The sequence below is a fragment of the Physcomitrium patens genome, chromosome 6 (assembly GCF_059467195.1).
Source record: "Physcomitrium patens ecotype Gransden chromosome 6, ASM5946719v1, whole genome shotgun sequence".
Taxonomy (NCBI): Eukaryota; Viridiplantae; Streptophyta; class Bryopsida; order Funariales; family Funariaceae; genus Physcomitrium; species Physcomitrium patens.
This window is the reverse complement of record NC_143415.1, coordinates 1664929-1680397: the sequence shown is the minus strand read 5'-3', so window position 1 is coordinate 1680397 and position 15469 is coordinate 1664929. Positions and strand designations below refer to the sequence as shown.

Sequence of the window (15469 nt, the reverse complement as noted above, 5' to 3'; positions counted from 1 at the left end):
TGTAGGACATTGCTACATAGTTCTTTAATAGATATTATATATAGAGGCAAGAATAAGGCCTTTTTCACTCTTCTTAACATCTTTTAGATACTTGATCTTGATTCAAGACTTCATAGTTCTTTTATAGTTGTCAATATCCATTCAAGTTTTAATTCTAAATCTATTTTTTAGTTATTTACTTTCTTTGTTTTGATGATATAAGAGTGTAATGTCATTTTTAGAATTTTTTGTGATTCATGTTCTTAACAATAGAAGTCTAAGAAAAATATAAAAACTCTCATAAGACTATAAAGGATTTAGAGGTTCTAAATGTGTAAAAATATTTTAAAAGATGGTTGAGGTAGTAGAAGATTTAGTAAATTCTTACAACATTTTAATTTTTTCTTGAGGTTAGAATTTGTTTTTTATTTTTGTAATAATTTTTTTATAATTATTATATATTTTATATTTTATTATTTTTTAACTTTATTTTTTAAAGATATATATTTTTTAAATCAATATTTTTTATTATTTTTATTTTAATTAGATTTTAATAATACCTTAATTTATTTTTTAAATTCACATTATTTACTTTTTAAATCAAATTTACACTAATATCTATGACATCTAAAAGACTATAAAGGTACAAAAAATTATCTTTGTAGAAACCTTAGATAACTTAAGATAATTAATTTTAATTTACTAAAATATTTTTTGATATAGAATATATGAATAAATTTGGTCAATTGATTAAAATAAATTCAAAATTATTTTTTTAAGATATGAATTTAGATTTTCTTATACAAAATAATAACTATTTTATTTTTCTTATAAATGGGGCAACTACTTAAATGTGTGAGATTTTAAAGAATAACATATTCTTATAGTTTTTATATTATATTTAATTACAACAAAGACCTACATTTTGATTGTAACTTTAGTCTACAAGCCTTCTTAATTCAAATATTATACATGATACAAATTTGATTTTTAATATTTATAATATTTATTATCTTAAATCTATTATAAAATACAAACAATTCTTGCTTATATAGATTTCTATCTATTGAATTTAGTATATATACATTGTTGATTAATTTTTTTCAAGTATACAAGTAATAAGAAGCAAAAAGAAATATAAGAAGCTAGTAAAAATGGAAGTAGTAGTAAAAAAAAAAAAAAAAAAAAAAAATATACCTTGTGATGAGCAAGGAAAGAAACAAACAAAGAAAGAGAGATCACTTTGGAATAACTAGCAAAAGGAAAATATAAAGTAGATGAAGAGGAGTCTTACAAAGACCTCAGGAATTTCTTACAACAAATAAGAAAATAATAAACAGAGACAAAATAAACATCTTCTTGTGAATAATGTGAAAATAACATATACCACTAACCATGTAACAAAAATAGCAAAGAAACCAACAACTTTAGAACTATGATGGTTAAAACATTAAAAATTAAAATCAAAACAAAAAGAAACAACGACCATACAAATAATGGTAAACAAGAGCAAAACAAAAAGGATGTAGAGCAACGAAAGTATAGTAGTGAGATTAAAATATCAAGGCCGCAATATTTAGAGATTCAAATTTATAAGCTTGTCTTATCAATAAATGGTAAAATATAATAGATTAAATAAAAGAAAAAAGAAAAAGATATAGGATTAGATCTAAGACACTCAAAGAAGGCTTTTAAGAAGTTTAATTGAATTGATTCAATCAAATCTATATTTTAATATAAATTTGTAGTTTAATACAAATCCACTCTTTAGTATTTACCAAAATGAAATCGACATTTTACAAAGAGATCAACTAAAAACATTATGACAAATCTAGGCTAATTTTTTTTTAAAAATATCAAATCTTTTTTCAAGAAAACATGTCCATGAATTATCATTATTTATTCTCAAAGCATAAGTCAAATGGGTACTTTAATTATAAGCCAAATAATTAAAGAACACATCCAAATAAAGGAGAATAATAGTTTTTGGCAAAATAGAATTATCATATAAGTAAATTATTATTATTCTTATGATTATTATTTGGTAGTAAGTTGGACAAAATTAAATTATTTTTTTGGTTTGTGGATTTGAACTAAAAAAAATGCATTTGTATAGAAGCATACAAGCAGCTTCAACTGGTTTGATTTGATTCATGATTTGGAAAGCTGATACTCATGATCTACTATGCTTGTTCCATGGAATAACATTGGAAGAAACAGTTTTCGATGATAACTAAAATGGTACGACTTAAATGGTGGGAGTTCATCTATCCACAATTTTATTTCTTTGAGATTTTAGAAGATATGATTCAACAAAAAGGAAAAAGAAAAAAAGAAGATTCGCCCTCGAAATCAGGGATTGAAATTGATTATTTGTCAAAAAAACGCAGTGCAAAAATTCATCACATGTCAGTTGATATTTCAAGGGTAGGACTTGATTGAATAGAAACAACCAGACCTGGATGTCATTTGAGATTGACGTGCAACTTCTCCATTGCTACTTGCACGATATGTTTAATCTTTTCCCCTCCTTCAGTCATTTCAATGGTGTACGTGAAGCTCACCTTTAGTAAGCAAATAACAACGAAAATGCCCAAGCTCATGGTGCATGGCGAACTCACTTGCAAATAGAATCCTAAGTAGCACCAGAAACAAGCATTTTTTCTTGACAGAATCCTAGCCAAAAATCTACATTTACATAGGGACCTTCGACTGTACACTTACAGGAAAACCATTTTTCATGGGCAAGGTGAGATTCAAGTCATACTCAGGAGTAAAACCTTTCTGAGAAGAAAACCTGAACCTCTGCAACAAAACCGCGACTACCATCTTTATTTGCATCAAGGCCAACTCCCTCCCCAAGCACATGCGCGGACCAGCCTGAGATTACACAGCAACAAACAGTTTCCCACATGAATGAATCATTACTATAATTATCCGTATCAAAAAAGAAGGCATTTCCACATGCTTGGTTACCTCCCTTGCTACCCATTGAAGCATAAAAATATCACTGGTTATGGCATCTTCAGAAAGAAGAAAAGGTGTCATACAAGTAGCAAAATTGTCACCCACACAATCTCCAATTACCTGAAAGACAGCATGCTTGTAGGGGCTCTCTTGCACAAAGACGCCATCCTTGAGCCATCGCTCAGGCTTGAATTTCATGCAATCTGGTCCCCAAATTCGCTCCATTCGTCCCATGGCGTAAGGATGATATATGATTGTTGAATTTGGATCAATTCTCGTCCCATCCGGCCACTCATCAGAACTATGCGCCAGCTTCATTTCAATCGGCACTGGTGGGTAGAGTCGCAAAGATTCACTCACTGCTGCATGCAAGTAGTGCATTTTCTTGAGCTCCTCAAATGAGAAAAAACTAGTTGGAACATGTTTGTTATGATCCTTGTCTTCAACTAAACGATTCTTCAGGATTTCAGATACTTCCTTGCAAATTGCATCCTCAACCTGGCGATGATGCTCGAGGTTCCAAAAGAACCAAGTGAGACTTGAGGTGGAAGTGTCGCGTCCAGCAAGGATAAAACTTATCACAATATCACGGAGAAACTCATCAGAATAGCCAAGTTGTGGACCTTCATTCTGATCACAAGAAGGGTCTTGAGTGTCAAAATCCCTCCTGTCCTGGTCTGCAGCAGTGAGGCCCATGAATCTCGACAGCAAATCCAGATGTGCAGCATCATCAGCATCGGAGCTATTGTCAGTTTGGCGATTGGATTGCCCAGCAACTTGCTTCCTGCGGTTTTGAATGACAAACATTGCAAAGTCATCGATATCAGCAACTGCTGCTCTGAGCTTCTTCTCAGAGCCGACATTGAGAGCGCGCATTGTCTTCCAAACGGACGCGAAGGTGATAAATCGGTTGGCGGTGATCGAGGTCGCTGTGTCGAAAGCATTGGCAAACCTCACTGAAGGAAAACACAAATCCAGGCATGCAGGATCCACACCAAAGCCAAGCTTACAAATTGTGTCAAAAGTGAACCGGGCAAGGAGGTCTTGTAAATCGACAGTCCTACCCGTGTTGCAACACTCCTGAAGAACTGGGATGAAGCGCCCACGCAGCTCATCGTGCACCGCACCCACCATGAAGTTCTTCAATGACTGGGTCGTGAATTCATGGCTCGCAACTTTGCGTTGCAGCTTCCAACTCTTCCCATCAATATTGAAGATACCATTTCCCAGCAAATCATGCAGATTCGCGTAGGAATTCTCACCCTTCGGATAATTCTCAAAATTGGTCTTCAAAATGTGCTCCACATTCGCGGGATTTGCTGTGATGTGAAACTGCCTGCCCCCCGGACGCACGGTCCGAACGGTCATGGTTGGCGAGTCCCGTATCAAATCCACCATCCAGTCTAAGATACGACTTTTGTTGTGCAGTAGAGATAAGTAGCTACCAAGCAAGGGGTAAACCTTCGGACCCCTGTTTTTGCCATATTTGGGGTGGTGGTACCAAATGCACCACAGAGTCACCACCAAGAGTATACCGGCGGTGTAGAGCAAGGTAACCAATTCTCTGTCCATCATGGCAAATTCCTCGTGTATGAGACAATTCGTCAATAAGCTTGTGAGCATTTCTAAACTTGACTAATGTGGCCGCTAGAACCATCACTACAAGATGCATACTAGCAACTAGACGTCTAGAATTGTAGCCCGAAGTAAGATGATTGCAGGAAGACTCTGATAAATCCAAAGCTTTCGAGGTCGTTCATCATGAAAAATTGGAAGAAGTACAATACAATTGAGGTGGGATACAGTGAATGGAGGCCAGTATGGGTATTTCACAACCCAAAGAGAAAACCGTAGAACGACCTGCTCTAGCAACAACGACCACAGGTTTACGACTTGAGAAGTTCACCGAAGAAGAGTAAAGGATTAGAACAGCCGAAGATGAGCATCCCAAAGCCGACATGTATAGTAGACACGGAACAGAAGTCTCACAAACTCATTCACAGTGGATGATACGTCGCCTTGGATTCTCCGTAACTCACCGAACACCCAACCCCAAGTAAAGTAAATCCAAATCGCACCTGCTGAAAAGGAATAAAATAAACTCTATTACAGGACATAGCAAACTAATTTTGCGGGTAAATGTGCACACCTAAGCTCTCTCTGTTCCATCCAAGTACCGCTTGCACACAAGAAGACTATGTAAGAGTCAGTAATCACGAACCCTACAAAGGAGCTGATGTCATGCTTCGGTGCATTCTTCCAATAGGTGCCGAGGATTGAGTGTGGTTGAGTGCAGTTGGAACGGGAGTGCGACTGATTGCAGTGATGGCTGGAGATTGAACTGACCTGATTTAGGGTTTGTCACTTCCTCTTTCAAACCCACTTTCTTCGCTGTTTGACAAGCTCCACATCACTAACAGTACACTTCTGAAATGTACAGTTCAACTTGGTTCTTACACACAATCTATGGTACATGTGTCTCATGCGTGAGTTCATAAATTTAATCCTACCATTGTCTAAGTCCACTGCCGAATTTTGGGAACTTCTAAGGTATTCGCTAAGTTGGGCTCAAATTTGAAAACTAGGAGGTTTCCTGGCGCGCCTTTAACCTCGAGGTTGGTGGATCTTCCGCCTTGCAGCGACTCTTCGGTTATGAATCAGCCGCTTTTGTCGTCCAAAGTGAATGGGACCCATGCCCATCCACAAAAGGTACACAAAAGGAACACAAAGGTACAAAACAAAGGTGGATGAGGAAAATTTAACACCTCTTTATCAGTACCCAATAGCTAAATAGCGAAGGTTCGACACGGCTAAAGGGCTAAGCAAATATACCTTCAGGTTTTCCGAGGCAACTTTTAGTCCTCCGTCAATGCTTGGAGCCGGGAGAAACTCAATTTTCCTTATCCTCAACGTGTTTCAAGTTTGCTTTTGCTCTTGCTTTTCCTTACCCCTACTTATTGAAGTACACCGCTACCTGGAACATTTTTCCATGAATTATGTAGGTCCGCATTGTAGGATCAAGGAAGTTTGCTGAACGTCTAATTGTTGAGTCTGTGTCTGTGTTGCACACTGCTTTCTACACTCCTCGTAAGACACTATTACTTCCTGTAGTACTTGCGGAGGATCATTCGACATTGCTAGGGCATCTTCTCCGCTTATTCCCCACATCCCTTCGTCTTTTCGGTGATCACCCAGACTTGGCTTTGAGGGGCTCTGAAAACTCGGAGTCTCGAAGTCTGGTTTTCTCGTGGCAGGTCTGTGACAAGAAGAAAACAGAACCTGGTCAAGGCTGATGCTTATCGATGGAGGCTGTTAACATCATCAGTCACAAGAGTTGAGACAAGGTTATGTGGAAGGAAGGATAAGACACGAGACTTGTGTGTGAGAGAGTATGGGTGGGAGGGATTCGAGTGGGGTATGCTGCAGCATCAGTCAAAGCTGACGGTGTGATATATTAGCGAGGTGAGCAACAGGGAAGCAGACTCAACGGCTGTCGACGTCGATGAAGCTCCGGAGTTGGGGATCCACCTTCTCTCTGAGCTCACATGGCCCCTGAACAAACGCTTCGCATCGTGCACAACACAGTGAATGCATTGTCTGTGTTTCCAAAAACAGGTGAATGACTACAAAACTAACACACATACACACATTCAAAAGAAAAGAAATGAAGATTCAAAAAAAAAAAAAAAAAAACTAACTAACTAACAAACAAACAAATAAACAAAGAAGGCATCCAAATGATTATATATATATATATATATATATATATATACGGAAATGTGAAAATCACCCACCTATTTACTAAATTGACTTGCCCTATAATATCTATCATTAGAAAAATGGATCAACATTATAATCATAGCCCTCATCCCAACCCCCCTTGTTTCCAGCCCATGTTCCTTGTGTTGTCAACCTTCTTCATCCCAACCCCCAATTCCCCTATTTCCAACTTTCATTTTGACCTCCCTTCTTCTCTCTCATTTTCCACAATAAGGTGGGTTGATTTAGTAAATGGGTGGATCATTTTAATACTTTTTCATATATATATATATATGACAAGATTGAAATTGACTAACATAAAAAAGTTTAAAATGAAAGTGTATTGATTCAATCAAGATGTAAATTATTTAAGATTTACAATTGAAGAGCAATATGAACCATTAGCTTAAAACTTGGAATTTTTTGACTAAGTATAAAAAATTATAAAAGAATTTTAAAAAGTTTCATTCATTATATATTAATAGATTGTAGAAGAATCTGTAAATCTAAATTACATAATATTTTGTAAAAAGAATCTATACTTTGTAGAAAGTATTGTCTTCTATTGATATACTTCTTTAATTTTGATAAGGTTGCAACCATTCCTGAGGTCAAAATTGTTAAAACCTTTAAATATCCAAATTGTTATAATAGTCCTAAAATTAGTAGTAATTAATAAATATAAATTATTAAAAAAAAATTGATAACCTTTATAGAATTTTAACAATCAATCCATTTTCTTAAAAAATAAAATTACTAGTTTTTTTTTAATTATTTTGAATGTCGAATGAATGCAGTTGCTCCTTTAAATATATAGAAAAAAAAAAAAAAAAAAAAAAAATCAATCTCGTGATACTTTTAAATTAGTTTGTAATAACTTGTATACTAGTCCAAATAGATGTTGCACTCCTCATAGTTAAATTATACAACCACCTTTGATAAATGTGTATGGATTTATTCTCGTTTTTATTTATTTATTAAATAAAACTCTAAAATATTATCTTTTTAAAAGTATTTACATCATAATCTTCTTAGTTGAAGTCTATAATAGTATACAATAGATTATAAATATTTAAATTTTTTTTACCTTATTTCTAAATACTTTAACATCCATAAATTTAAGATTTATATTTTAATATTTATTTTTTTTATTTTATATCTTTGAATTTTAATTTTTAGTTATTTTGCCATGACCAATATATTATTGGACTTATATAACTCAAACCATATAAGTTTAAAAATTACAAGATTAAGAAAATTTGATTTTATGAATATATTAGAATAATAAAAAAAGATATTAGTTTGAAATTTTGTTTTTTTATGAAAAAAACTAAAAGACTTTTAATTCAAATGATCTTACATGGTTTTATGAATGCATCAATAAAAACCTATAAGAAGCTAAGGACTCTTTTTTACAATATATTTTATTGCATTATATCAATTGTTATATTTTTTAACAATCAAAATTATTAAATATAATTTTCTAATCCAATTTTTTTATTATTATTAAAAGTTAAAAGTAAATTACATTTATATTTAAGTAAGTGCATATTTTGATCTAATTTATATATAATTATAATTATTTTTGTTGCAATTTAATATTATCATAATAAATTGAGACACCTCATTCTAATAGAAGGGTATGAGAAGTTCTCAACTTGTACAAAGCCATCATGGAACCTATTCTACACAAGCTTTACAATATTTCATAATAAATGCAATGTACAAATGCTTTTTGAAGACTCCAATTTCGATAGACTGAGCTGCAAGAAATTAATAATATATTTTACTTATTATTGGTAATTGCAAGTTAATTGCAAGATAGTGGTTGTAAACTTACATGTAATCCATCATTGAAGTTAAGGCGAGGTTGATAAATGATTATTAAATTATATTCCATCCTTTTAAAGAGCTTGAATTTTGATTATACAATATGCCCAATTCTTATAATTGTAAAGACATCTAGAGTTTATTTGCAATTTTTAAGGCTATGCCACATATGTAATATGCTTGTGAAAAATCACCACTAGTTTGAACTGCCTCTCTTACCTCAACAAAATTATGATACAATTGATTTTAACATAGTATTTGTGATCTTTAGATAAAAAACTCTTTTTCAAGTATTTTTAAGGATGTCTCTAACTTTTTGATTACATGTGTTATGATGGGAATTATAACATTCTGAATTATGTGACATGTAAACAAACCAAAAAGTTTGAAAATTGCATAATGAAAGTTATTGCCTAAAAGATTTCAAAAAAATTCAAAGACCTAAAATAGATTTGTGCCAAGGATGATTTTCCATGGATGCTACTAGTTTTTGTTAAGTATAAGTTGCACTTGCAACTTTGAAAGATGTTGCAATAATAAAGGGCATAAGACATCTAGAGTTCCTTATGGATGTGGAAATTAATTGCAGAAGCAGTTGTATATTGATAAATAAAATAAAATAAAGCCATTAAAATACAATAGTTGAAAGTGGTGTATATATACAAGTTTCTAATTCTACGTATGGTTACTATAATCACTGAAATCAATCAAAATTAGGTTATTTGTAATGGATGAAAGTCATCAAAGATAAGTTGATTTCAACACCACTTTTCAAGTCTTGATTGTAATAATCTTGCTTTGAATGCATATGGTGCAAACTGCATTTTATTATACATATAATTTGATATATTCTCAAGCAATTGAGTACATGGTTAATAGTAAGGAATTTCATTTAGATGATGATATTAAAAAAAAAAAAAAAAAAAAAAAAAACACGTGAAATAATCTCTTGGGATCAATCTTAGAAGAATGCATTGCTATGAAAAATTGATAATTTTTAGTCTTTTTTGTTGTCTATTTATTATTGAATTTTAACTTTCTTTTGTATTGATAGAATAGTAACCAATTTTGTCTCATTTGAAGGTCAGCACCATGCTATTAGCTTTACATTTGGTTATAATACTGTTGAAGCAAATTATTGTTGGTTTACTTGACTTGGTTGAATTGGAGATGTTATGTTGTAAGTAAAAGAATTGCATGCAAATTGAATTGATAAGAAGAGAAGAAGAAGATGTAGGTATATGGATATTGTAGTGACAATTACTTTAGTAAAAACAGGGTTTTGGCAAACAATCAAATAATTGGAGAGAGTGTTAAGGTAATGCCAAATAAATAATATACTATCAAAAGAGGGTTTTGGCTAAGGATTTATATGGAGTGGAAATAATGTAAGAAGAGGTAAAAAAAAATTCTTAGATGTTGAATTTTAGAGTTTTAAAAATTATAAAGAAGCTTTGGCTTATGAGAAAGGTAGATTATAATTAGGCAAAGAAAAATGAAATATTAGTAAGGCCAAATTTTAACTTGTGAAGCTTGTATTTATTTATAGGCAAGTTTATTGTAAATATATTAAAGGATTCAATATTTATCAAAATATTATTTTATTTTATTTTTTTAGATTCTACCTTCTATTTCACGAAGTAATGATATACTTTGATATGTTTAGTTCTAGTATGAAATACAAGGTTTTTACTAATTTGATGGTTGATTGATTATCACAATAAATAGTTAAGGTATTAAGCTTTAAAATTTCTTAAATGTGTTTGTTGGTAGTAACTAAAGAAAGAGGATGGGTTCAAGGTTGTAGCACATTTATTTCCTAACACAACTTATCCAAAAAACTTTGGAGGCTCCAATTAATAGGCTCATGTATTTGGATTCTATAGTAGATTTAGTGATTATTTTTTGTTGTTTACTTTGCCAAGTTATTATGGCTTTGGATGTCCATAAACATTATCTACTTATAGATCTTTTGGTTTTCAAGCAAATAGCCTAGTTGGCATTTATATGACCTTTGATATTGTATTATTAGCTAGACTTAAATGAAAGGCCATAATCAACTATCTTTTCAACATAACATAAGTTATAATAGATTATTTTGAGATATGATCATTAGAGATAATACATGAAGTAAGATATTGAAATAATTATATAAGCAAGGTCTAGAGGAATATTAATTAGAAAAATTAATTTATCAAATTTTTAATATTGTTGTAAAAGCCAATTGGAGGCAATTTCATATAAGACAACAATAATTAGTTTGAAGATAAAGGTACATGTTTTGTCCTTAAAATTTCTATGCTAAATTTGTTAAGCATATCCATAGCATTGTTGTATAATAATATGACATTTAGATGAAAGAATAAAAGAAATATTATATTATGGAGGAGCTTAAATAAAATATTTTAGTAAATTATTTTTAAAATATAGATAATAAATAAAGAAGTAATAAAAATTAATAAATGCTAATGTTGCCTTTTCATAAAAGAGACTTTTAATTACTTTTTAAGAGCATAAATGAAACAAATCAAAGTAGATGAGATAAATAATAGATATTTTTATTTTTAAGAAAGAGTTTAAAATAGGTTTTAGTAAAATTTATCTCAAAATACTAAAAATTAATACTTAAAGAAGACAAATAATGAATTAAGGTCAAAATCAAATCCTATGATATAAAACTATACATCTATGGTAATTTTAGGATTTTTTTGCTAATTGAAGAAAGTAATTAACAAGAAGACTTTAGAAGGATTTTTTGGACATTTATTTCAAGTAATTTAAATTCATATTGAGTTTTTGAGGGCTTTTCAAAGTCTTATGTATTCAATAGTTTAGGATTTTTGGAAATAAAAAGAGGTTTACAAATTTGAGTATTGTGTGAATATTATAGCAAATTTATATGTAAAATTTTGTGAGTTTGTTATTGTGATTGTTTTAAATATTTTTGATAAATTTGATATTAATCAAATAGTTATATATATAATAAAAAAATCATTTATATAGATAAAAAAGATGATCTTATTGTCATCTTCTCTAATGTAGTAGAAATTGTAGTTATTTGTGTTGCTAGTCATTTTAAGGAATTTGAAATAAGCATCTATATGCTTATACCATATACATAGGCTTTGTTGCAAATATTATAGAAAAAAATTTAATTTACATATTAGATGTTCTTTTCTTTGTTTAATAAAATTAGATAATTGATGCATATATACTTCTTTTTTAAGAAATTAGTAAAGAAATGATTTCTTAATATCTAGATGATGAATTTGATGTCTTTTGTGAGGCAATAAAGCTACTAAAGTTTGAATTTCTGACGACTTAATAACATGAATAAAAAATTCTTTAAAATCAATGCCAAAGCATTGGTCAAAATATTAAGCCACATGTGGGTCTTTTTTTTGGAAAGATTGATTATTTATAATTTGTCTAGTTTTGAAGATAGGTCTTCAATATGTAAGTTAGATAGATCCTAAGTTTGATTTTTTACTATGGATTGTAGCTCATCATACATTGCCGCTTTTTATTCTAGATCAGCTAAAGCTTTGTTTATACTTATTTTATTTCTATGTATTGGTATAATATGCTTTGAAAGACAAAGATTAAAGTCTTATGATATGACTTGAATTACATAGTTATCCAGATGAATATTTTGGTATTAGAAGTGCTATAAATATTGTGAAATAATGAGGTCTATTGATACAATGCATAGTGGTTCAACATTGGATTTTGAAAGTTTTTTTGAGTTCACTAACATAGATAGAAAGTCAAATTTTGTGGTTATAGAAAATTTTAAGAGATCTAATATAATAGGTTTGTATAATAAAGTAGTAGTTTGTGACATATTTAGAGTAAGGATATTAGTATCAAAAAAGATATGAAGAATATTATTATTGGTTGAAAATACCAAATTAAAATTTTAAAAATTATATAATTCTAGAAATTACAATCTTCTTGGCAAATTTATTAAAGCATCTATATGCTTTCAATTGATCATTTTAGACCACTATAATCATCTTATTCACCTTTAATTAGAGTTTTTTAATATTATAAATAAGAAAATAAAAGAAAAAAATGCAACCAATTACTTATAAGTGTAAGTGATTTGGTACTTGTTTAGAGTAGAGTTTAAAATATGTAATATAATATAGGATTCAATGAGGTACTCCATTGAAAATTTAATTTACCATTTGCACTACTTTTTTCTATAGATAAGCAAACAAATTGAAGTCAAATAGAGAGCTTCTTATAGTCTTGCAAAGGTATCTATTCTTGCATTTCAAGATTTTATTTTTGTAGGAAACATAGGCTAATGTGAGCTGACATTGAATTTCTTCTTCTTTTCAATATGTTGTGAATTATCTAAATTGATATTTTCTTATGTAATTAATTCTAAAACAAGATATTTTTTATTTGGTTGCTTTTTTTACCATGTTTCAAAAGATTCTAAATGTACTAAATGTTTTAGTCTTTTTATTCAAAAAATAAATCCAAGAGTGTTGGCTGAAGTTGTTAAAAAAAAGATAGAACATAATAAAAACATGAGATATAGTAAAGAAACAAGCTACAGGGATCTAAATAGATTAGTTGTAGTAGTATGGTTGTTGAGGTCAAATTAGATTTTAAAATGGAATATTTTTAATACTTTCTAAAAATAAAAATTTTGAAAATTCTACAAATACAATTATAACTTTAGTTGTGCAAACCTCAAAAACTTTTGCTAATGCCATATTTTTTATTGATGCCAATTTGTTCTTTGTTTATGTTGTATCAATAATATTTGTAGAATGAATTAGATACTACTTAGATGCATTTGTACTTAAATTCAGTTAGAATTCATAATTATTTTTTTTGATAATGCAAAGTTTACATTTATTTATCCAATGATAAGAATTGCCACATTTCTAATACACTATAGATTGATTTTTTTTATTTTTTTTAATACAATTTTTAGCAAAATATTTGAGCAAATTTATAGCCTTGGAGTTGAGATCTAGAATTGGCATAGGAGACTCATTTTTGTAAGATAGAGTTATAACTTCTCTTATTGTTTGAAAACCCACAATTACAAGACCATCTAAAAAAGTGTCCTAAATGGCAAAAATTATTATTGTAATCTTATTTTATATAAACAAAACTTCATATTACATAGTAAGGGCCTCTTTGTTGTTGTCACATTCATTGTTTTGTTGACAAATGTCTTCTTCTTGCAAAATCATGCTTTTGAGTTCTTTGTATGTAGGAGACTTTTCTTTACAAAATAAGTTGTCTAAAAACATCCTAGTTAGTAGACTAGTCAAAACTTTATCAACTAGTTCCTCATTTAGAATTCCAATATTAATATTCACAAATTGATTCAATAGAGAGCTAATAGTACTAAGGTGAGATTCAATGCTTGTTTTCTTTGTCATTTTAAGTTAATAAAGCTATGTTTTAATTGACAAACATTGGTTCATTAAAGTGGACTTGTAAAGATTTTTCAGTGTGAGCCTTATTTTTTTTGGTCATTAATATTCATGATGCAAGGATTGAGTCTTTTATCGCTGATATTATGATGTGGATTGCTTTGTATAGCTGATCTTCAAGACTAGGGTTGATTAAAGTGGATGGCAGCATTGTTGGAATGGACTTTGCAAAGTAAGCTGTGGACGAGGTTCCAATGGTTGTATCCGGTGCAACTGTATGCCACAGTTTCTCCTCTTACAAGAGTGTTCTAATCGTGCAGGACCAAATAGCATAATTGGAAGCACCCTGGAGTTTGGTAGCCTCTGAGATCTCCCTGCATGTGAGAGAAGACTCCATAATAAAATAAATATGCTAAATTGAAGCAAAGAGATAAGAGGTAAAAAAAAACTGAGGTGAGGATTAAAGAAAAGCTGCTTAGAACAGATGCTCTGATACCATGTTGAAATTAATTGCAAAAGCAAATGAGTATTGACAAAAAATTAAATAAAGCCATTAAAATACAATGGTTGAGAGAGGTGTATATATATGGGTCTCTGGTTCTAAGTGTAGTTACCATAATCACTAGGACAAATCGGAATTAGGTTATCTGTAATTGATGAAAGTCGTCTAGGACGAGTTGATTTGAACAATATCTGATATTCATATTACCTTTGTGTGCCTCGTGTAATACATGACAAAAGGGGCGAAGTTGTGGTCTGTAAACTCTTGTGTTACGTCCGAAGGCTTGCAAGGTGAACTGTTTTGGTGACTCTAGAATTGGTTAACGTGGATGACCTACTGCATTTCTCACAATACCTCCCACTCATAGCATCTTGTGTGCAGAATTCATGTGCGATATCAACTGTGAGCTTGATTCATGTGAATATTTCGTGAGCCGGTGTGCAGTCCCTTTACGCCTACTAAAATTAGACTCTGAAAATAATGCGGGTAATTTTTAGAGAAGGATTCCAAGAGCTGGACTTGGATCTGCTCAGGAGTACCTGTCAGTCAAGTACAGATATGGATGAACCAATTGGCTTTGAGTTGACACAGGCATTTCGATTCCTCCTGTGGCCTCTATATGCATCCTAATATTTTTCACACAGGTGGTACTTCATCATGAAGTCTTTGCACTGCATTTCAATACTGTTCCAATTCGCTACCGAATTGGACTCATAGTCACACTTTTGTACAAACAAGCTGGATGATTTCTGATGTGCAGGGACACGATCGGCGATGGTCTCTCTAATGATCACAGCGTGGACAAAATGGACTGGAAGACGTTTGTCGTAGACTAAGAGTATGCACGGGCTAATTTTTAAAATACGGCATGACAGTTAGTGTAGATGCAATCAAGCAACAAAATCCAAATGTTCAGAGGGTCACCTCTGTTGAATACACCCTCACTCGCGGCCATATGCTCACATGGGTCCTGCATTGCCCTGGAACGGAGGAGCCAAGCTCCGAACAGGTATCAACGGCTCTGTCC

General features: G+C 31.3%; 1 protein-coding gene across 8 annotated transcripts; it reads right to left on the bottom strand.

The window, feature by feature from the left end:
* Nucleotides 1–2490: 2490 nt before the first annotated feature.
* On the bottom strand, nt 2491–6225 carry LOC112283870 (cytochrome P450 CYP94D108). Of its 8 annotated transcripts, none has more exons than XM_024523148.3 (4): nt 5168–5518; nt 4936–5024; nt 3067–4510; nt 2491–2859 (listed from the first exon to the last, which is right to left on the bottom strand). In XM_024523148.3, exons 2-4 carry the CDS (start codon nt 4941–4943, stop codon nt 2674–2676), a joined length of 1638 nt encoding a protein of 545 aa, XP_024378916.1. In that variant the 5' UTR covers nt 4944–5024; nt 5168–5518; the 3' UTR covers nt 2491–2673. The 8 variants fall into 8 exon arrangements, with proteins under 8 accessions (XP_024378916.1, XP_024378918.1, XP_024378919.1 ...); XM_024523150.3 differs by having other exon boundaries at nt 4936–5027; nt 5293–5517; XM_024523151.3 differs by having other exon boundaries at nt 5293–5426.
* Nucleotides 6226–15469: the final 9244 nt, after the last annotated feature.